The following is a 23,737-nucleotide window of genomic DNA, read 5'->3' on the forward strand; positions in this document are numbered from 1 at the left end:
GGAAAATATGTATAGCCCTCAAGACACCAGAAAGGATTTTTTAAATAATTAAATAAATTACTTACAACGATAACAGTGGACTGTATTTTATAAAGAAAAAGACCTACTTGTACCTGTTCGACACCTAATAAGTTTATAGGGAATTTTGGAAAAACCAACGCGTTTACCTTCAGTTTTTGGCTTCTTGATCTTAAGTCTTGTTTACACATAATTTGGCTGCTTTCCAACTCTTACTTTCTGTATTTTTATCAACAAGCCGTAGGCATATTAAACGAATGTAACAAGGAAAGTTACTGGAATTGTTTCCTAATCATTTGGCCAATTTGACTAACCGATGTAAAGTTACTAACATACGGAATGCGATGTATCTTAGCATTGATACAATGAAGGTGACTCCACAGCGGACGAGGAATGGCGTCGCGTTGCCGCCGCCGCGGCCGAGACGCAACGACTGTTGGCGCCAGGAGGTGGCGTGGGCGGCGTCGCTCTACGCACGCAGGCCCCACTCGGGGCCCCCCTGATTCTGTCCCCGAGGATGTCCGCGGGCCACGGCGGCCAGGCCGGCCTGCTCAACGGCACCGGCGCAGGCGCCGCGGCCGGCCTGCTGTCCCCGGGCGAACCGGCGCACCAGCTCATCTACGCGTCCCCCTACGCCGACTATGCTAACTACGCGGCCCTCACCGCCGCCGCCGCCAACCCGTTACTCACTGCGGAGTACGCCACTACTGACCATACGGGTGGGTTGTTCGCCCGTTGACCTCTTTACTTGAACACTAGTCTTGTTTAATGACATTTAAATAGGTAACCGAATCGATTTAAATGTCATCGAATGATGCTGGCCTTACTAACTAGATGCGGAACACACGGTACTGGGTTCGTATCATCCAGTAAATTCGATACAGACAATAGTCATATGAGTACTCGTATTACTTTCATAACTTAAAAAGCTAGATAGTAGAACAATTTAGAAGAATTAATGGAAAACGACGTTAAATTATGTCGATTATAAAGCATTCTATCATCGTGTTTGAAATAACCGCATGCCTTAAAAACGTAGAGGTGCTATCGTGTTAGTATGTAGGTAAATCAATTTCATTATAAGTCTGTTTCACTAAATCATTGTGAATCAACGGACGCGTTTTAGTGCCTTAGTAATAAATAGTTACATACTTAAATTAATAGTATAAATATACATACTAACATGTGGGCACCCTATAAAAATAAGTCTTGTTTTCCGTTTGAATCATTTACGTGCATGATATTCGTAATATCAAATTTTACTTTATTAGGTACCTTACTTTTTCAATTTCTAACTTTCTTAAACACACTAATAACTTAGGTATGAAACACCGCGGTAAAAAAAAACGAGTAACTACGTAGGTAACCTACCTAAGGCAGCGAACTGGCAACGTTTATTAACAAATATTGAGGGCTCGTGAATAGACAACACTAATCGACTAATACGATACGTAACACAGTATTAAGCTTACAGTGAACTGTGTGTGATATATTTTAATGGGGTTTACAGCGTCGAGATACCTACTTGCTGGCTTTTGACATTGGCCGCAAACGCATCATCAGTCCGCCATAAGATACGACCGCCACCACACGACGTATCGACCTCCGCATCATTATTGACGTCCTTTGTAAACAAACACCACTTGCCCCCAGGACGCACTCTTACAGTCATTTAAAAGCCATGATCAATCTAGGTTAAGATATCTGTTAAGTAAAACACTACAACACAATTATTTTGTACCTACGATGATGTTATAACTATGTCAAGTTTTGAAAGCTTTGTTTCTTCGACGGCTGTTTGTATTTTTCATATTTGGAAAAGCAGAGATATTTATTTATGTACATTATAAAGGTTTTTTAAATACCTATTTACAAATTAATATATTTCAATTATTTATTATTTACTTCTTTTACATACTCTTCTTGTTAGGATAGGTGGATGGCAGATGACGTAACTGTTTTAAAAATAGACAATACTTAATTTTACTGATAAGTTGAACTGCCAACAATAATCTTATTAGTTACCGATGTATCTTAACAAAGAAGTAGAGTTTTTATATTTATTTCGTTATATTTTTTTACAATGATAGTCATAATAAAACCCGTCATTGTATCATCTTGTGATAACCCTTGCTTGTAACACCACTAATCAATTATATTAACATACTGTAATGTTAATACGTATCCAATTCTCTTTGACTTTTTAGACTACTACTAATATGTAAGTGTTTATAGGTATAAGTTAACGCTATCTCTACTGAGCTCGTTCACTTACCTGTACTAACAATGGCATTCTGTTAAACAAAAGCCATTATTTCTTTTGTCTGAGCGCGTAGCCTTTGTCCTTGGGCGCGTGGCCATTGTGTGTGAGCCTCAGGCACAAAAGCCACGCGCTCACACAAAAGAAATAATGGCTGTTCGTGACTAGGCGCTGCGTATTTTGAAAATTCGACTTTTTCTTGGATGGTGAAATAAAATCCGAAATTTAACGTGCTTACTCTTATAATTCTAAATGCTTAATCTACGTGTACATGATTCGAGGATATTGGGGTAGAGGGGAACAATATGTCGTGACGTAGGGTGACGAAAGCGTATCTCGGGCTCCGTATTGGCCGCGATAGGTATCACGCGACATACGCAACTGCGTCTCTCCGACAAGGCGACAAGAGATGTCGCTGTGAGTCTCGTACGGAACATGCCCCCGGCCTTGAAAGATCTGGCTTTCAAGAGGATTCTTGAGCGTCTCTCCTCTCTTCATCTGGCTGAGACACCAAGGGGCAGATTTTGGTGTAAGCGCGTCTTATGGTGCCTGATGCAGTATGGATGTCTGCCACTCTTGACACTCCGTCTCGCCCAGGGATAGTCTTGACGACACGTCCTAAATGCCATTTTAGCGGAGGCAGATTGTCGTCCTTTATGAGAACCAGTGTGTTCGGCTTCAGGTCTTCGCAGTGGCTCCTCCACTTGGATCGCGTCTGTAATTCGGAGACGTACTCCTTGGACCAGCGGGCCCAGAAATGCTGCCTAATCTTCTCCACCATCTGGTACCGGTTGAGTCGATGAGCAGGCGCGTGCTGAAGGTCCTCTGAGGCGGGCGACGTCAAAGTGCGACCGACGAGAAAGTGCGCAGGGCTCAGAGGAAGAAGATCGTGCGGATCCGATGACATGGCGTATAAAGGACGGGAATTTAGGGCCGCCTCAATTTGATTTAATGCCGTGCTAAATTCCTCGAACGTGAGGTGAGCGTTACCAATAACACGGCGTAAATGAAACTTACATGATTTTACTCCAGCTTCCCATAGGGAACCAAAATGGGGTGCGTAAGGTGGAATAAAATGAAATTTAATATTACAACTAGTAGCGTAATCTGTGATGTCGGGACTACATTGCGATAAAAACTTGGCAAAGTCGTGCATCAAACCCACAAAGTTCCTGCCATTATCTGAGTATATTTCGTTAGGCTTTCCGCGTCTCGCTATAAAGCGTTTGAGAGCTAGAAGGTAAGCATAGGCAGTCAGATCGCTGACAAGCTCTAAGTGGATGGCTCGCGTGACGAAACATACAAACAAGCAAATATATGCCTTCACAGTTTGAGCACCTCTGCCTTTGCGGTTCAATATGAAAACTGGCCCTGCATAGTCCACGCCGCAAGTTAAAAAAGGATATGTAGGCGTAATTCTCTCTTCGGGTAGGTTTCCCATAAAAGGAGTAAGGGTTTTCCCTCTTAATCGCTTACAAACAACACAGTCATAAAAAATCTTTCGCGCTAGATTCCTACCACCTAGTGGCCACCAAGCATCATGCAGTTCAAAAAGAAGGGCTTGAGGCGCAGCGTGTAGAAGTTTTTTATGTTCGTGGCGAAATAATAAAAGCGCAAAGTGATGTTTGCTTGTTATTAAAATCGGGTGCCTTTTTTCGTAAGCAAAGTATTGCGAATAACCAATGCGACCGCCGACTCGCATAACGCGATCTTCATCGATAAACAAGTTTAATTTACTTAAATTATGCTTAGTTTTAATTGTTTGTTTATTAGTCAATAGCTTGTACTCATCTGGAAACGATTCCAGTTGAGACAGCCTGACTAATAAATTTGTTGATTCCCGCAGTTCCTCGACGCTAATACTGCCCGTACGCTTATTATTCTTATTGCGTGCGTTATGAATAAAACGTAAAACATAAGCAGCGGTGTGTATCATGCGCGAGAACTGAGAAAACCGCTCGAAAGGAAATAATGCCGCTTGTGTGGTAGCGGTAAGCGCTAAATCTATGTTAGATTTAACCTCCGGCAGTATGTCGTGCGCATCATTCGAACTTGGTAATTTTGGCATGTTTTTAGGGTCAAAATTAACATCCTGCAGAAATTCAGGTCCTTCCCACCATAAACTGGATCCAGCTAGGTCTTCCAATCGAACGCCTCTCGAAACTAAGTCGGCTGGATTAATTTTACCGCTGACGTGGCGCCATGGAAGCCCTTTGGTTAGTTCATGGATCTCAGTGACTCGATTCTGCACAAAAGTTTTTAATAAGTTAGGTGCCATGCGCAACCACCCTAAAACGCAAGTCGAATCGGAATAAAAAACGACGTCATCAAACTTGCAATGAAAACTATTTATGACCTTGTCATATAATTTAGCGCCTAGAAGTGCGCTGCAAAGTTCCAGACGGGGCGTACTAAGGGATTTAATTGGACTTAATTTCCCTTTCGAACATAACAATCGTGAGCATACTTCATCATCATCATTTATTGTGCGAATATAAATGCAAGTGCCGTAAGCAACCTGTGACGCGTCTGTAAAGATATGCATTTCTATGCGCGTATAATTACTGCTACCTATTACATAACGCGGCACTCGGATAGTACTTAGAGCAACTGATAACGATTTAGTAAAATCATTCCAGGTGCGCATGACGTCAGAAGGTACTTCATCGTCCCAATCGAGTTTAAGAAGCCATAAACGCTTGAGTAAGACCTTGGCGAGCATAATTGTTGGACTTAATAAACCTAAGGGATCATAAATTTGCGAGATATGTGATAAAATAATACGTTTGGTTACTTTATCATTGGGTTTCATTAAATCAAGTTGCGAGTTAAAATAAAATTGATCATAGTAATTATTCCAACCTATGCCCAACGTCTTTGAATTGCAGTCTTTATCGAACGTTAATTTAGTTTGCGCGTCAGACAGTAGTGCGAAATTAGACTCTAACGACGGCTCGCTAAAGTTGAATACCCACTTTCGTAACGGAAAACAACCCGATTGCAATGTTCGCGCGGTTTCATTGCATAATCGTAACAATTGAAGTTTATCCTGTGACCCAGTTATCATGTCGTCTACGTAAAAATCTTCGTTAATTATTCTTTTAATGTCGGGATCGGTGCATTCAGTGGCTAACTGTTTTAAACAACGGACACTTAAGAAAGCCGCCGACGCCATACCGTAAGTGACACGATTTAAGCGATAAATTTGTATCGGTTCGTCGGGGCTGTCGCGCCAAAGGATCAGTTGAAGGTCACGTTGATTTTCTGCCATTAGTACCTGACGATACATTTTAGCTACGTCCGCGCATGCCACGTAACGATGCTGCCTAAAGCATAAAAGAATCGACAGAAGGTCGCCCTGGATCGCGGGACCTACCATTTGAATGTCGTTCAAAGACGTACCCGTACTAGATGCCGCACTAGCATCGAAAACTGCCCTTAAACGTGTGGTTGTAGATTCACGAAAAACTCCATGATGTGGCAAAAAGAAATGCGGTGAGTTATATGACGTCACTTTACTCATGTGCCCTAAATCGAGGTACTCATGCATAAAGTCTGTATATAATTTTTTAAACGTTTCTGAACGCTGTAATCGTTTTTCCAGCGCCAGTAAACGACGTTCCGCTTGAGGATACGTTTCTCCTAGCATTTCGGGTGGCTGCTTGAGTGGCATGCTAACACAGAACCTTCCTTCGCTGTCGCGCGTAGTGGTGCGAACGAAATGCTCCTCGCAAGCCTTCTCCTCGTCAGACAATGCGTCCTGAGTGGTAGGTACCTCCTCAATCTCCCAGAACCGCCGTAATAACGAATCTGTTGTTTGCGTAAAATTACATTGGATGTGGCCTTCAATGCGTGCGTTTAAATTGATAGGACCTGCTACTACCCATCCAAATTCGGTATTTAATAAGTAGGGACCGTTACGTAATTTTATTTTTTCCATCGTAAACAAATCCCAGAACTTATCACCACCTATTAAGATATCGAAATCTTTGTAATCTAAAAATTGCGGATCTGCCAGTTGTATATTATCTGGAATATCGAATTTTGCGCAATGTTTATATAAAACTGGCATTGCTGTGTTTATTTCCGATAAAACAAAACAATGCAAATTTGTTGTGTAGGCATTAATGCGCGATTTTACTTGGACATTGCAGGTTTGCGTACACTGCGTCACAGTACGACCTACACCGCTTATTTCGTGAGTGGACTGTACTAATCGTGCGCCTAATAAATCACGTAAGGATTCTTTTATAAAACATCGTTGCGAGCCATCATCAAGCAGAGCAACGACCGTATGCGGTTTATTATTTTTATCAATCACGTCGATAAGCGCAGTTGACAACAAGACCGGCTCCAAGATCGGGTACTGCGAAGGAATTCGCTGACAATGCACATTGACCGACACGGCGGCGGCCGAACTAGATGCAGCTGCGGCCGAAGTGGATGCAGCGGGGGTTGTGACGTCAGCGGGGGCAGGGACGCGAGCGCACTCATCACTAGGAGGATGGATAATTGAATTATGTTTATTATTACACTTGCGACACGGGCCGAATACGCATGACTCCACGGAATGTCCCGCTCGGAGGCAGTTAGTGCATAACTTGTTGTCGGCTACAAACTTAAGTTTAGATTCGTAGTTAGTATCGAGAAATTTGACACAAGAATAAAGTGGATGATTTAAGTTACACATAGGACACGCGAATTTTGATTTGTGCTGTGATTTTTGTGGTTTGCTGTTGGTAGAAACATTGCAGTGTACTTTGTTATTGTTGTAGTTGTGAGTGGAGCTAGGAGTGATATATTTTTTGTTCACTTCGTGCTTATCGCGTACACTCGTACTTTGTGAATGTGATGCCTGCAATGTTTCTAACATATCAGCACGGTTTCGTAAAAATTGCAATAAATCATCCAATTTAATCTTCATCTGAGTGTCGCCGCTCGTAAGGCTACTTTTATGTTGTTCCCACTCGCGTTCAGTGGTTTTATCGAGCTTTGACACTAAGATGTAAATAATTAGGGTATCCCATGACGATATAGGTTCGCCTAGGACCTTCAAAGCGCGTAAATTCTTTAGTGTTGTGTCAATTAACTTTCGAAGAAGTATGTGCGATTCTTTAGGCAGCGACTGAAGCGTAAATAGTGCCTTGACGTGATTGTGGATTAATAACCTATTGTTATTGTAGCGATTAAGAAGGAGCTCCCATGCCACCGCGTAGTTACTTGACGTTAGTTCGAGCGCTTCTATTACTAACAAAGCACTACCTGTCAGCGATGACTTTAGGTAGTGGAACCTTTGGATGTCACAGAGATCCTTCGCATTGTGAACTAGTGATAAATAAATATCTCTAAAAGCGAGCCAGTTTTCATACGTGCCGTCGAAAGAGGGAAGTGATAAAACTGGCAGTTTAATTGCCTTCATTGTTGTGTTTTGCGAAACAGTGGGACTTTGGCTTTCAGTACTATTAAATTTATTTAGTATAGACTCGGCGAGGGACTGCGCACTGAAATAACTATCCTCAAACTGATCTCGTTGCGTTAACTGATCATCGAGATTTGATTCGTACACATTCGCTTCTATTTGAGTTTGAATATCGTTAAATTCAGTGTACAGGCTCTCTGCTCCTTGTATGCGTAATTTTAAATTTATTCTACAAGGCTCAGTTAAATCGTCTAAATTATCGCTACAGCTTTGAATGTGGGTTGCGAACTTTGTGAGTCTAGCCTTTATAATGCCACGTTTTTTAACCAATTCGCGAACGTGAGGTTCAATCGCGGCGTCACAGATGGCCCTAGATGGCGATTTATCGCGTGATTTACCATCATTTGGTACCACAATATCATCTTTTCCCATTTTGATTAGGTTTAGTATAGAAAGCTGGAGTACTCACGTGTGGACTTTGGACCCTGATGCAACTCCGCGTTGTGTGGCTGCAAAAAGGAGTCCGAGGGTACCGGTCACGCAATGATTACTCGTCACAGGCTCACTGGAATTGATTAAGCACGGCATTAAGCAACTGAAGACAAAGGGTTAGGTATAGGGTGGCTGGATGTCCGTACCGAAATATGCGCGTTTAAAATCGTTGGATGTCCAGTTCTCGTCCTATAGGTATCCGCAGTTTCCCAAATTAGCGCGTCCTTGGGTGTCTTCGTGCTGCATACGCGCCTTCCGTCCAAGAAGAAATGTCGATGTGCGCTTTCTCTTCCAAAGGTTCTGGTTCTCAATGGCCTCTCATTTCGTACTCGACGATTGGCGAAGAAACCGTTGATAGATCCGGTTCGAAGGACCAATATGTTCGTGACTAGGCGCTGCGTATTTTGAAAATTCGACTTTTTCTTGGATGGTGAAATAAAATCCGAAATTTAACGTGCTTACTCTTATAATTCTAAATGCTTAATCTACGTGTACATGATTCGAGGATATTGGGGTAGAGGGGAACAATATGTCGTGACGTAGGGTGACGAAAGCGTATCTCGGGCTCCGTATTGGCCGCGATAGGTATCACGCGACATACGCAACTGCGTCTCTCCGACAAGGCGACAAGAGATGTCGCTGTGAGTCTCGTACGGAACATGGCTTTTATTTAACAGAATGCCATTGTTAGTACAGGTAAGTGAAAGAGCTCAGTAGAGATAGCGTCAACTATACTATCACGACTTTAGCCACACTGTAGTGCCACAGTCATGCATGCTGTTTTGTCGTGTCGTGTCTATACACTCAGCTCGAGCCATACTCACCACTTATCTCTGGAACTCAGAATAAGTTACAAATAAGCATCAGCTAATTACAAGCAAAAGGGACCAAAATATGTTATTTGATTTTATTTACAAAACAACATTTTACTTTTATAACACACTTACAATTTAATACTACGAACATAATATACATTTCGATTAAAAATGAACAACATTCTAGGCGGTTCTTAATGTTATAAATGATGTCGTAGTTTATTAATTTATTAGCCATACTTATATTTATAAACATACCATAGGTTAAGTATTATTATCTTTTAAAGATTTAGATAGTATAGAAAAGAGTGAGCTTTATGAAAATATTATACCCGTATTTTGTGTAGGTTTATATGTAACACAGTTGATTGTAGTCAATTTATTTTACTTAAAATGAAATTGCGAAGCCAGCCATTACCTGTACCTTGACCGGGATACTTTTACCCGTGATTTTATTATTTTATTTCCAAAGCCCTAAAATAATAGGTAATATGTAGGCCTAGGCATAATATTATAAATAAATTAGGGTTACTGCCAAACAAAAGCTTCGATAAAAATAGTATTATGTAGTTGACAATGACGAGTATTTGGCAGTGATAGATAGCTATCAGAAAAGTTTAGCATAGGAACATTTGAATATAGAATAATGAGATTTTCTTTTCAGCATTTAAAATACGCAGAGCTTGAATCACCGAATTTAAATCGAGTATTAACTAATTATCGCCAAAAATTGCCTTAAATATCTATTCATGTTATTTGTGTGATAAAAAATGGATCTTGGCGATTTTGTTTAAGTGCCTACCTGATACAAATGAATGTACCTACTACATAGCTTTCATAATAAATTATCACGTTTTCAAGCTCTGATGTAAGTGTGACACAGATGATTTATATGCATATGCCGCTAGGTGTCGTGCGGCGGGCGGGTCGGCTCGCGCAAGTGAGGGAGCACCCTTACCAACGCACAGCCTTACCGGCGCCTTAATTCCCGCCAAAACGCTCTCACGCCGCCATTTTGTTCACAAGGTGAGAAGCGCACCCACGCATGCCGTGTACGACGAGTATGCTTGCTTGTTACAAATTGTGTTGACAGTAGACTTTAACTATTGCTGTACTGTGGGAATTGCCTACATGCCCATAGTAAATTTTATTACAACTATTTAGGTACCTAACTCTAGATGGAACGTCTTTTTTTTCTTTCTCTCAGTAAAACTTTGACAAGCAATCATATTCTCAGTAATAAATGCGTGAGTGTATTTGCTTTGTTGTCTGTGTCTCTTATAATATTTGTTGTGTACTTATTAGGTACGTTCTTATTATTAGTTCGTTTATCCGTTATCCGTCATACCGGCTTCACACCGGGTTGAAGAGTCCCTGCATAATTTGGAAACTGTGATTTTTATATTTCTTTTTATAGATTTTTAGATCTGTTACATGTTGTGTTGTACGACATTATTATGAGTATGCACAAGGCATTATAATAATGTATTTTCTTTTATTTTAATGTATGTTGTAAACAGCAGTATTACCAAATTTATTATACTCTTGTTGTTGTTTATGAATGCTGTTGTTGCAACCGACTACCACAACATGTGATTCTAAACAGTCATGTGTCTATACATTACATATTGATAAATAAAGGAAAGGAGGATTTAATGTTGTACTCGTACAAATGAATAATATTTTAGTAGCCTTTTTGAAATCTGAGTAGATTGATAAATATAGGTCATGAGGTGCTACTCCGGGTTGTGAAATCCTTCTTTCCTGAATCTCGCCCAGTATTAGTCAAAGGAAAGGGTATTTTCAGAACCGTGCCATCAGTCCAGTATTAACAAAATGCCCCTCCTTTGATTTGACAGATTCTTAATCATCACAACTTTCTTAGTCAATTTAAGATTTTTATATGAAATTTTTAAATTAGTTGTTTCTATTTTGCCTAGGTATTTTAGGATATATTTTATTTACTTTCTTATTTTGAAAGTGGTTATTATTGCACTTGTGTCCTTGTGGATCTATGAGGCATACAAATGCCGTTAATACGTATTTTCAAGCTTCTTTTATCATAAAATGAATTTTAGATCAGCATATTTTTCTGTATTGAAGTGTAATGTTTCTTTGTAAAATATTTGTTGCAGTTGTTGATTGTAAATAAATGCATTTTCAGAACGAATACATGCAATAAATTGTCTGAAATTTTAAATAAGCGTTTTCTTTATTTTAGTTTATATAGGTCCGCGGTAAAATTATCTTAACGTGCTTTTGATGATAAGTCAATAAAGTTGATGACGTGCAATCATTTTGGTCAGTTGTAGCCTCACACGACTAACATGCAACTCCACAAGGCCAAGTTCCCGTTTGTGAAATAATAATAAAGTGCACTTTCATAACTGCTACTGCCACTACTTGCAGATTATCTGTAACTATATATTTATTATATTATATGAGTAACTAACATGCAAATATGTAACGAGATTGATATGTTATCGCAAATTATTAACAATATGAGAATGCTACATACGATATATTGAGATGTTACAGTGATGTTTTAAATAATTACATACTTGCAGTTGGGTGCTATGGTTATATAATACCTAAGTGGTAAAATTTATTACTTATGCTTGTTTGATTGAGTAATGTTTGATGCAGCGATTGAATTAATTTCATACTTCGGTTTCAAACATTACTCTGTTGGGAACTATTGGGCATTTTAATCCTATATTGTAGAATTTACTCGTATCATTATCATACTAAATTAATTTAACATTTCAACCATTAACTGCGTAAACTAATAGTACCTATCCGATGTAATATAATTTTATTAACAGGGCAATAATCGGAACTTAATGTCGCGGCGCGAATGCCTGATAGACTCCCCTTGACATTTTTATCAGATTACCTACAATTTTATTTAAAAAAAAAAACGGTACCTACACAAGTCATTATCAATCCGAGTTAACGGTTTACCGCTTTTGTTGCATATCTGCATGTCGAGGCGATGCCTTCGAGCTTGTAATACCATAGAACTATAAAGATAATTTATCGAATCGAGTTCACCTATTAACATCGCCCCATTCGGTTTGCACAGTGCAACGTTAGCGTCCGTTGGACTCGGTATTGGGGCTACTCTTGTAGTCGGACCATGACATTTCGATCGATACTAACATTCTGTTTTTCTCTCTTCTCGTTAACCCGGCTAGGAGAGTGCTAACGGCGCAGAGGGACTAACCGGAGCCGCGGCCGGTGCTGCCGCCCTCGCCGCGTAACATTATCATCGGAACATCGACCACCATGTAGCTATAGCTGTTGGGCCTTTCACGTTAACATATACTATGTATTATAATAGTCTAACTATTAACATTTATCTGCCTGTTATGTTTATAACATGATGAACTTTATTAACATTTTTAAAATGGCACACGCCGTCGACTATATTTACTATTTCTGTAACTTAATTGTAATTTTGTTGTCGCTTGAATGTATTGTTGTTTAAGCACGATTTGTTTTAGGCTGCCCAGTACTTGCGGTGCTAAATTTGTCGAATGTCAAACCGAAGACGCCTCAGGTATTGTGCAACTAATGACTTACTTCTTTGCATTTTACTATATACTTATTTTTCGAAGACTGTCGCGTATTTTGTATTTTGAAACTAATTTAGCACCGTATATTTTACTATTGAAATAAAGCTATGACTCAGAATCACACGGTACTTGTATCTTGCAATTAGATAATCTGAAGAAGAACTAGAAGAATAATAATCGTATTGTACCTAAGTAATTAGTTACTTAGGTACAATACCATTATTATTCTTCTTTGGAATAACAACGGATATCTACCAATGGAGTGAAATATAGTTATCTGTGCAACAAGAGAGGAAAGTTGGTTTTCCTTGCGAGTGTTTATTTTGAGTCCCGAAAAACCGAAAGATTCTAGAATTGAATCACGAGCGAAGCGAGTGATACTAAGTTAGAATCTTGAGCGTAGCGACGGACTTAAAAACACGAGATGTAAAATAACTTTGCTCTCGTGTTGCACATATAATTTTTCACCTCAGTAGTGAGAACATATTAAAGGTTAAAATGTATTTCGAATTACACAGAATAATACAGAGAAACAAAAAAAACGGAATTTGTAATAGAAGTATGAAGTGGCAATTCATGGCCTTCACTAAATTAAAAAGCTGCTTTGTTTCACTCCCTGGAGTGAGGAAAGTCGCAATTTCCTCACTCCAGGGAGTGACGAAAGTAGGCTTGTTCGAGCTGCTGAGGTGAAAAATAAATTGAGATTGCCATTTTCTGCAGTCCAGCTGGGATGGCACAATCAAACTAGATACATGATTTCAATTGGCTAATACAAAAGCTAATGTAAGTACTATCCGCTTAAAATGCACCAAACAATACTTTTGGTGTGACTACATGGCGGGACAAACTCATATTTCACGTCAAAACTCTAAAGGTAAATGATGCTCTTGCTAGCGTTTATTTTAATACGTTTCATTGCTTTGAATTATAAATATTATAATTATTTAAAATGTTGGACTGATATTCAATTTATAGTCTAAAATGTTGGACTAATATGATTTTCACATGCTTATTGACCTCAAATTTTTGGCAACCATACTATATCTATCTTTAAAACCAAAGACTAATATTGTACTTGTAGCGATTTTGACAAATATTTACTTATTGAGAAATCTATATAAAAAGACTTCCTTGTTATAATTAACCTATTGGTCAATAAGTATATGAATCGATGGTATGACATTTATCTTCAGAGATATGCATAGGATTGTATTTTATATAACAGTAGTGCTTAAATATTTAAAGATAACCCGTTATATATGCGCATCCCAAGTGCCTTAGTTAAATGTATGTTCTTTGGGATTATATAAATAAATGTTATTCTATAACTTAGTTAAGTTAGAGGAGATTAAATTATTGTTAACTTTGCTATGTTTATCGTTAATCTGCAGTTTTGGATCTAGAATTTATTTAAATATAGTCGAGCGTCATACTAGTGTTGGAAAGCATATAACTTATCGACCTTATCGTGCCTTTCTAAGCATCTCCGATAAGAATCTCTTATTTACCCGTTGAAGGATTAATCTCAATTTTATCATACAGTTAATACATTTATTCTTACCTTATAAATATTATAAAAAACTTAGCAGTTGCTGTAGCAATATTTTTCAAAAAATAGTGCAATAGAAATGTTATTTCTTCTTAATATTTTATTATTAAAATCTCAATTATAAATATGTTGAGTAGATATTATTTTAAAAATAATTCATAGAGATCTGATACTGAGATTACTACGAATAATGGATTCGTCACTGACAAAATCTTTCTTGATGGTTAACATATCTCAAACGGCTAATTTGGTTTAAATAAATTATAATAGCTAAAATATGATATAAAAATACACTGAACCTCAATCAATATACCTACCTTTTGCTTTTGAAGTTGTTAACACTCCGTCCATGGATACATTATTTTAAGTACTTAATTCGTTGGTCTCGTGAATAGTTAAGAGCGGATCCGTAAATGCGTTTCGAGATCATACAATTGTGTTAACACTTGTTCTTAATAATAGTCGTACGTATATTATAAAATAGGTATTTTCCTTCCCTAAGAAAAAAAAAAAACAGAATATAAAAATAGGTGCAGAGGTATATTTTCAAAACAATCAAATTAAGCATACTTACTACATTTTCTTGTTCGTAACCTTTTTGATAGAATTTATTGTATCTGAGTGCCTTATAATGTGTACAAAATACCACAGTTTATACAAATGACGCATTTACCGTGAAATTATATAAATCAATGCCATAAACCGATGGAACATGGAATAGGAAACGTAGCTAAAACAAATAAGATTATTGATCAAGTAAAGTAGATAATATCGTACAAAGTATAAATAATCGTTCTGCTTATAGTTAGTTATAGGTTATTTATTGTGTTTCATTGCGATAACAATATAATTTGTTTCTTGAAACATGTCTAGTGCCATCATCTGACGTCGGCGAAAGGGCTTCTACATGTTATTATTTGTTTGTTTAAATTTGTACTTATTTTACCTACATTAACGGCAATTCACAAATCAAGTGCCTTAGATGAACTTTGTACATATTTATGTAATAATTATTTTTCAATAAAGTATTATAACGAAAAATAATAATTATTTTATACCTACATATATACACTTATGTAATTGTTTTCCAAAAACAAAATAAAGAATACTTTTATTACTTTTAGTTAAGTGAGATTGTGCATATGTCTGTTTTGATGTGTGTAATATTGATTTGGCATTAGTAAATATTTGGATAATGCATCTTGAATTTTTATGATTCCTTTCCCTATAGATTTAGGACTTGATTTTGCCGCATGCAGTGATGACTTTCACGTCGCCTGGGGGGCTACGGCAAACATCATAGTCTTCGAACTGTGATGTTTGCAGTAGCTCTGCAAGGGCCAGTCTCCTCTCCAGCGCTGGGCCATCTTGTAGAGGAGCCATAACGCACTTGCAGTGTAGTATTTTTCAAACTCGGTGGGTAGGGTGACAGGTGTCATGTCCATATAATTTATAACCTAAAAACGCCAAATCTCGCAAAATTGTACTGGGATAAATCTGTCAGCCTACCCATCGAGTTTAAAAATTACTATAAAACCAAAAACATTACCTACTTAATTCAATCTGTGAAATTTCCTGTAGGTTTAGACGTTCTCGTCAACTTAAAGTTTGTCGAGTTGCAAATGTGGAAAACATTGGCAATAAATGCATAGGTACAACTATGACTACATACCTACTTCGAAGGTGACAAAAATTGCGGCAATACTAGAAATATCTACTATTGCTACCTATTGCAATTATCGAGTTATGGAGGAGGAGAAGGCAACAACTTGCGTTGCTGTAATAGAAAGCTAGTAGTTACAAAGAGAATAAGATAAGAGCTAAGCATATTGTGATTCTTGTTATTTATGAAAAATAAACAGTTTATTTTTTTTAAATAGTGTATTTATAGAGGGTTGTTGTCATAGTTTGTAAATTTTGTAGTCACAGTAAATTTACTGCCATCTTTCGACATAGGATTAAAACTAAAAATGAAAATGAATAAAAATATCAAAAAATATAATATTATATATATGTCGCAGGCATTTTTTAAGAATCCGCCGTTTACAAACGGCGCCGTCATTTCATAAACGCGAAGCGGTATGCAAATTGCAAAAGGCAATTTGTTAGTGCGCTTAATAATAGCGTCAACGTCAAACGTTGTGGGTTTCGTTAGGGTGACCATGGCTTAAAAAAAACTTAAACTTCACAACTTAACTTGACGGAGCCCCGCCAGCCCCGCTTCGCTATTCAATCAATCAATCAATAGTTTATTGATAACAAGCGTTACACGTCATTTAACATTTTCTGTTTAGCACACTTTATAGGTACATACAATTATAAATATTCAAAAATATATTTATTATTACTATTATGTAATTATTAATTATTATATTTATTTATGGGCGGTTTGCCCTTCGGTCATCTAAAGTTGCGTAACCTCCGTGAAAACATTACACTGGGGAAAAAAGCGCAGGTAGGTAAGTAGATTAGATGTTCTCACGGACGTCACCCTAAATCAATAGGTAGGTAGGTTAGGTTCGTTAGGTAGCTTCAAATGCCCGAAGGGCAAACAGGCCAGAAATAGAGGCCCCGCCGTCTAGTTAAGTTGTGAAGGAATTGTTGAACACCCCAGCGTTTGTAATAGTTTTCATGTGCAGCGCCACGCGTGGTAAATTAAAGAACTAATTCGACCAAAATGCCGCGGTAAAATGCAAACGGCGTCGTTACATTTAACATAGGGTATTTTACATAATGCCGACTTTTTACAAATAGCCTTCGGCAATTTGCAAACCGCTTCGCGTTTGTGTATTAACGGCGCCGTTTGTAAACGGCGGATTCTTGCAAAATGACAACGCCATAATATGACTTTGACCCGTGTTCTTTCACTGATATGTGCTAAAATTGTTTAATATCAAACGGTGTCGCCATCTCCAAGAGCATAGGTCAAAGGTATGGCGCCATCTATTCGAGTATATTTTTTTCTTGATTTTCCGAGGTACGTTTATTTATCTTACCTATATAGGTACGAAGTTAAATATATCTTTGGTAGTAACATGTCACTGTCACTGACCTGGCCCTTGTTTCCTATAACAAAAACGCCTAGCAGTGTTGTATTCGAATTTCGAATCAAATACATAATAATTACCCTTCAAGTTGCCTGCATTCTTTGAGCTCCACCAATGAACGGGCAATGAACAGCTGACAGACGCCTGGATAGCAATCTGTCTAGTTTTGTTGTTCTCTTTATTTTATACTCTTTTCCGGGGCTAATAAAACTCTTCATCTATTATCTTCGATCATTAGTTTGTGTGATTTAATATACATATAATATATACAGCTTCAAATTAATTAAATAAAAAGCGCCACCTAACAAATGCGTTGTAAACTAATTAAAGCGCCAGACGCGGTCTTAGAGTTTGGTTGAAATTGAATAACACTTAATGAGACACAACGCCTACGGAGGAGATTGTAACCACCATTTTCACTAGATGGCGTTTAAATCGTTTAATTCAATCAGAAGCATTCAGTGAGCTGTTTGTTTTTTTTTTCCGTTATTTTATTATACTTAGGCCAATTATACAATATTAATATACAATCACGAAGACGACGAAGTCAGTGACGAAGATCATGTCTAACGTCCATGTTGCGCCAACTCCCATATTAATCGGAGGCTCTGCGCTCGAAGTTGTTGACGATTATGTATACCTAGGACAAACAGTCCAGTTAGGTAGGTCCAACTTCGAGAAAGAGGTCACTCGTCGAATCCGACTCGGTTGGGCAGCGTTCGGGAAGCTCCACAGTATCTTTTCGTCCATATTGCCGCAGTGTCTTAAGTCAAAAGTCTTTAACCCGTGTGTGTTGCCAGTGATGACATACGGATCTGAGACGTGGGCGCTAATGATGGGTCTCATAAGAAGGCTCAAGGTCACGCAAAGGGCAATGGAGAGAGCTATGCTCGGGGTTTCTCTGCGTGATAGTCAGAAATGATGATATCCGCAGTAGAACTAGGGTCACCGACATATCTCGCAGAATTGCAAACCTTAAGTGGCAGTGGGCGGGGCACATTGCTCGCAGAAATGATGGCCGGTGGGGCCGGAAGGTTCTGGAGTGGCGTCCGCGTACCGGAAGACGAACTGACGGTAGGCCTCCAACGAGATGGAGCGACGACCTGACCGCGGGAATTCGGTGGATGCGAGCGGCACAGGATCGGTCGGAGTGGCGAGCCTTGGGGGAGGCCTATGTCCAGCAGTGGACGTCTATCGGCTGATATGATGATGATAATGATAAATATACAATTTAAAATGATAGGAACACAATTTCAGTAAATTGTGTCTATCATTTTAAATTTGGATTTTTTTATCCATACTAGCCCATTGAAATCGTACTCAAAAAGGGGGGTTGCCTTGCATGAAATCGGGCATTTCTGTTTTTTTTTTTATGTTATATGTGATGAAGTGGTTATGACATCCGAGTTTTCGACGTCGGAAACCCAGCGGATCATTGTCAAATTTTTGAAAAACCTCAAAATTTTCAGACTTTTTAGTTTCTGCCAATTTTTACCAACAAGGACTTATTTTACGGCAAATGTCAATATGAACACTTTAAAGAAGACTAAATTATCAACAAAACGTGACCAATTTGGCCTATTAAGACCTGATAGTTCTTTAGATACAGCTGTTCTAAGTTGCTGAGGTGAGTAAACAAAATAATAGAAGGGTTGTACATTTTGCCTTGCATCAATCGGGTAGTTCTGATTTTTTTGTATGTTCTATTTGATGAATTAGTTATGGCAAATCCAAGTTCATCACCTGGGAAACCCTCCGGTTATTGTCAAATTAAAAAAAAACATAAATTCTCACTTTTTTCAGTTTCTGCCATTTTTTTACCAACAATGACCTATTTTACGGCAATTGTCACTAAGAACTTCTTCTTCTTCTTTGCCATGTCCCGTTATTTGGGGTCGGCCCTCCTCGTTCGAAGGCGCCAGGTTTTTCTGTCCTGGGTTGTCGATATGTTAGTCTGCGCCCGCTCCATGTCTTTGGTAACGGTTGTCCACCACGTGGTAAGCGGCCTCCCTTTGCCGTTCGTTTTGTCTGGGATGGCCAAGGCTTTTTTGACAGCATACTCTTCGTTACGCCTCATCACATGCCCGAACCATCTCATACGGCTTTCAGCCATCTTTTCTGCAATGGGAGCGACCTTGAAAGAGCCTCGTACATATACATTTCGGACTCTGTCCAGTCTCGTCACTCCCGCTGCCCACCTCAGCATTTTCATTTCATTGGTGTGCATCTTCTGTTCATGTTTCTTCTTGGTCGCCCAGCACTCGGAGCCATACATTAATGCCGGTCGTACTGCGGTTTTGTAGACGCGCCCTTTTAGCCGAACTGGCATGCGGCTGTCACAGAGTACCCCGGTTAGGGTCCTCCATCTCAACCATCCTGCGTTTACTCTGTGGGTGACGTCTGCGTCTATGTTGGCATCTGCCGTCAGCATGGATCCGAGGTACTTAAACTGATCAACCTTAGGCACTGGCTGTCCTTCAATGACGATGTCTGTGCTTGGAATTGGCTGGTCACTGAAGCTGCATTTTAGGTATTCGGTCTTGGATCGACTGATGCGCAGACCATTGTCCTCAAGCGCTTGTTTCCATTGCTGGATGGTGGCATTTAGTTTGTTCGCGCATTTGTCGATGAGCACAATGTCATCTGCGTAGAGCATTGTCCACGGGAGAGAAGACTGGATATCTTTAGTGAGATAATCCATAGACAAATTAAACAGGAATGGGCTAAGTGCCGATCCCTGATGCACGCCTACCTTTACTCCGAACGGTTCGCTAAGTCCGGCTAAGCTTTTAACTTGCGTGCTGATGCGATCATACATGTCCTGTACTAGGGATATATAGTGTTCGGGTATTAGCTGTGACCTCATAGCCTGCCACACTAATTTGCGTGGTACCCTGTCAAAGGCTTTTTCGAGGTCTATGAACACAAGGTGTAAGTCTTCCCTATTACGCCGATGTTTTTCCATGAGAACTCTTATGGTCTGGATCGCATCTGTTGTAGCTTTCCCTGCCGCAAATCCAAATTGGTTTTCAGATATGGAAACAAGCTGGCCTAGACGGTTGTTGAGAACGCGTTCCCAAATTTTGAGTGTGTGAGAAGTAAGTTTGATGCCTCTGTAGTTGCTGCAGTCACTGACGTCTCCTTTGTTTTTATAAAAGGGAACCAGGATGCTATGGCGCCATGAATCTGGGATCTTCTTCGAAACAAGGATTAAATTGAACAGTTTAGCAAGCCATTCTCCTGCAACAGGTCTAAGGTATTTCCACACGTCCGCCGGTATGTTATCCGGCCCTACTGCTTTGTGGTTTTTAACTTTCATAAGGGCATTCAAAACCTCCTGCACACTTATTCTGTCGAGGGGTCCAGCAGTTGTTGGTATGGCACTTAAGGGCTTGTTTGGAAATTCCTCGTTGAGAAGGCGCTGATAATATTGACACCACCGGCGATTGATTTTGCCGTTTTCGGTCAGTAGAATGCCATTTTCGTCTTTGACATATTTGTTAATTTTGATGTCGAGACTTGCACCGTGTCGATTTTTCGCGAGTTTAAATACTTCCTTATCGTTAGTGGCTTTCTCAAGTCTGTCGTAGAAGCGATTTCTAGAGTCTGCCCTATTTTGTGCTACTATGCGTTTGGCCAGCTTCTTAGCGTTTTTGTATTCAATATGGTCGGTGTCTTGTCCTGTGCTCTGCCATTGTTTGAAGAGCTCTTTTTTACGCCTCAGAGTGTCCTTAACTTCTTCATTCCACCATGTGGGATCTTTGTTGGTGCTTAGAAGACCCTTTGATACTCCAAGTGTTGTTTTGGCTTCTTTTACACATAGATCTTCGAAACGCGACCACATCTCCTCCGCTGTAGTGTTGTATTTGTCTTCAATATCTTCTACCATCTTTTTTCGAAGTGTATCCAGTAGGTTGCCTCCTTTTTCGGTGTTAAGTAAATGCCACTTAATTTTTGGGGTTCTGTTTGGAAGGAATTTTATCGGTTTCGGAAGCCTTATACTGCTAACTAAAATCCTGTGTTGTGACGTAAGTGCTTCCCCAGGGATCACTTTGCAGTCCTTAAAGGTTTTAAGCATGTTCCTATCAGCTTTATTTCCACTTTTGTATGTAATCAAATGTTGTGTGTTTTTCTTAAAAAATGTATTAATTATTGCCAGGTTATGTCTCATACAAAATTCTAAAATTTGTTGCCCATCTTTATTAAGTGTGCCATATCCAGACTCTCCCTGAATAATTCTATACGCTGGGTTGCGGTTTCCCACATGGCCGTTGAGGTCGCCTCCGATGTACTTTACTTCTCCTGGACCGATCGAGTTGAGCAGGTCATCAAAGTCTTCCCAGAACGCATCCTTTTCGGTATCTGTACATCCGGTTTGTGGTGCGTACGCTGATATGACATTCAGGGGTGGTTGTCTGTCCATGGCCAATTTTACAGCTATAAGTCGGTCACTTTTTCTGTCTACCCTAATTACACGCTGTTTCAGGTACGAATCCAGTACCACGGCTACTCCGTTTCTCGTGTTGGTGGTGCCATGATATATCAGTTGATATCCAAGTCCCAAATCCCGTGATTTTGAACCATTCCATTTTGTCTCTTGTAGGCAGCATATGTTAAGTTTTCGCGCCTGCATTATTTTTGCTAGTTCTTGACTTCGTCCGGTAAGGGTGCCGAGATTCCACGTGGCCAGCCTAATGTTTGACTGTATTTGGGTATGCGAATTCTTGTTCTTGTCATCCATTTCGTCGCTTACGGGGGACGCCCTAGCATTATCTTCTTGACTCGCATAATTCGCATCTCTATTTCCAGCGTCGCTTCCGGGGTACGCCCTAGCAGTTATCACTCTCTTTGTTTTGCCTTTATTCATATTACGAGGAGGAGGGGATTGACTTTAAGTTTTACGGCCGGTTGTCACCTGACGCCAAGGCTGTATCTTACACTAAGGTGTGGGCGCTGCCGTTGACCATTCTTGGTTCATCCGCCACCATCCCTTCTGAGCGCTCCAGCCTAAACACTCAGCACTGCATGGACCTCTACTTTAGTTACGCTAAAGAAGCTCCCTGCAGGGGTTTGGTATCGAAGTATCCATCTCCGGCCTGTTGGTCCGCGGAAGCTATTTAATTTCACTCCTACCCCCCAGATTCTAGAGAAAGAACCTGGTGAGTGTTCCCCTATCCGCCACGCGTTCTCTAGGGGTGAGGCTCCCCCGAGAATCTAGGGGTGAGGCTCCCCCGGCAATTGTCACTAAGAACACTTTAAAGAAGACTAAATTATCAACAAAGTATGTTTAAGTGAGAAGGCAATACACCATATAGTTTGTAAGATACAACTGTACAAATATTTCCAAAAAAAATTTTTTTTACATTTTTTTAAGTTTTGTCAATGTGGTCAACTATGGACCCATTTTGCGTCATAACTCCACATACGGTATTAAAGTACACGTCATTCGCAACAGAATGAGACCAATTTGGTCTATTAGGACCTGATAGTTCTTTAGATACAGCTGTTCCAAGTTGCTGAGGTGAGTGAACAAATTAATATAAGGGTTTGTAAAATGAAATGCGACATAAGAAATAAGTATTATAATTTACAAAAAACCGGCCAAGTGTGAGTCGGACTCGAAGTCGAACCCTTCGTGCGCGAGTTTAAATAATGTAATAGATTATTTAAAAAAAATGTATGTTCTAAATGGCCTTTAGTCTGGCCTTAGTCAAAATGTTATTTAAAACCTAACCATCCTTTAGTGAAAGAAATAGTTATATCTTTTTCTACATTTAAGGTACACACAAGGTACACATAAGGTAGGCATTATATAGTGTTAGAAGACATAGAGAACGTTTTTCAAACATACAGTTTAATTTTACAATGAATTATAGCAAAATAACTAGAAAAGTTTCTGAGAACCGTCATCACCATACACATGAAATCATCACCGGTCGTCATTTTTTCCCGGTGATGACGGGTATGGTGTTGACGATTTGAGAGTTTCATGTTTTTATTTCTATAATTATTTCTAATATATAATTTGTAACTTCTTTAAACCAAATCATGACGGTGATAATGCTCTGTACTACGTGTTACAAATTTGTTCGTAATGTTTCTCACGATTCAATCATGTGAATTTTTAGTAAATTATTTTTTTGCATTTTAAGTATACTAAAGTAAAAAATAAGGCAAGGACCTTTAGCGGTATTTTGTTGTTCATACACGGAGATAAGCTCACATTGACATTATCACGACGGTGATGACGAATATTCGTGACAAAATTTTAAATATTTTTAAATCTACTTTATTGGTGAAGGAATTATTGCATATTTTTTCATGTGTTAAACAACAACATGGAAAATATATAACTAAAAGAAAAATCGCAATCGTACGATAGGTATGCGATAATTTTCACTGCAAACAAAAAGGTCCAAAATTTTCCGGTACACGATGATGACTTTAGACACATGAAACATTTTATATAAAAAAAACTTTTAAGTTATTGGAGATGGTAATTGAAGGAACATTAAGATAATAGTTCTTAAAAACATATAAATAAGTTGCAACTCGGACA

The 23,737-nt window shown here is 39.1% G+C and overlaps 2 protein-coding genes across 10 annotated transcripts in view; one reads left to right on the forward strand and one right to left on the reverse strand.

Moving 5' to 3' along the window:
• The window catches only part of LOC134751800 (protein held out wings), an 88,964-nt gene extending 73,633 nt beyond the window's left edge, over positions 1-15,331 (forward strand). For 4 of the 9 annotated variants that reach the window (XM_063687327.1, XM_063687305.1, XM_063687318.1 and 1 more), the window contains exons 6-8: positions 402-737; positions 9,913-10,030; positions 12,202-15,331. In XM_063687327.1, coding sequence (XP_063543397.1) covers positions 402-737; positions 9,913-9,989 — 413 coding nt within the window. In that variant the 3' untranslated portion in view covers positions 9,990-10,030; positions 12,202-15,331. Of the gene's footprint in view, positions 1-389; positions 738-1,528 lie in introns of all 9 variants that reach the window. The other 5 variants (XM_063687293.1, XM_063687311.1, XM_063687297.1 and 2 more) reach the window with 3 other exon arrangements.
• A 3,732-nt stretch (positions 15,332-19,063) lies between these two features.
• Positions 19,064-22,045, reverse strand: LOC134749470 (uncharacterized). Its single transcript, XM_063684407.1, has one exon. It carries the CDS (start codon positions 22,043-22,045, stop codon positions 19,064-19,066), a length of 2,982 nt encoding a protein of 993 aa, XP_063540477.1.
• Between the last annotated feature and the right edge of the window lie 1,692 nt (positions 22,046-23,737).

This window comes from Cydia strobilella, chromosome 2 (assembly GCF_947568885.1).
Source record: "Cydia strobilella chromosome 2, ilCydStro3.1, whole genome shotgun sequence".
Taxonomy (NCBI): Eukaryota; Metazoa; Arthropoda; class Insecta; order Lepidoptera; family Tortricidae; genus Cydia; species Cydia strobilella.

Bases quoted from the DNA above. Each gene is read 5' to 3' on its own strand.
- LOC134749470 (XM_063684407.1), bottom strand. From the start codon at position 22,045: ATGAATAAAGGCAAAACAAAGAGAGTGATAACTGCTAGGGCGTACCCC.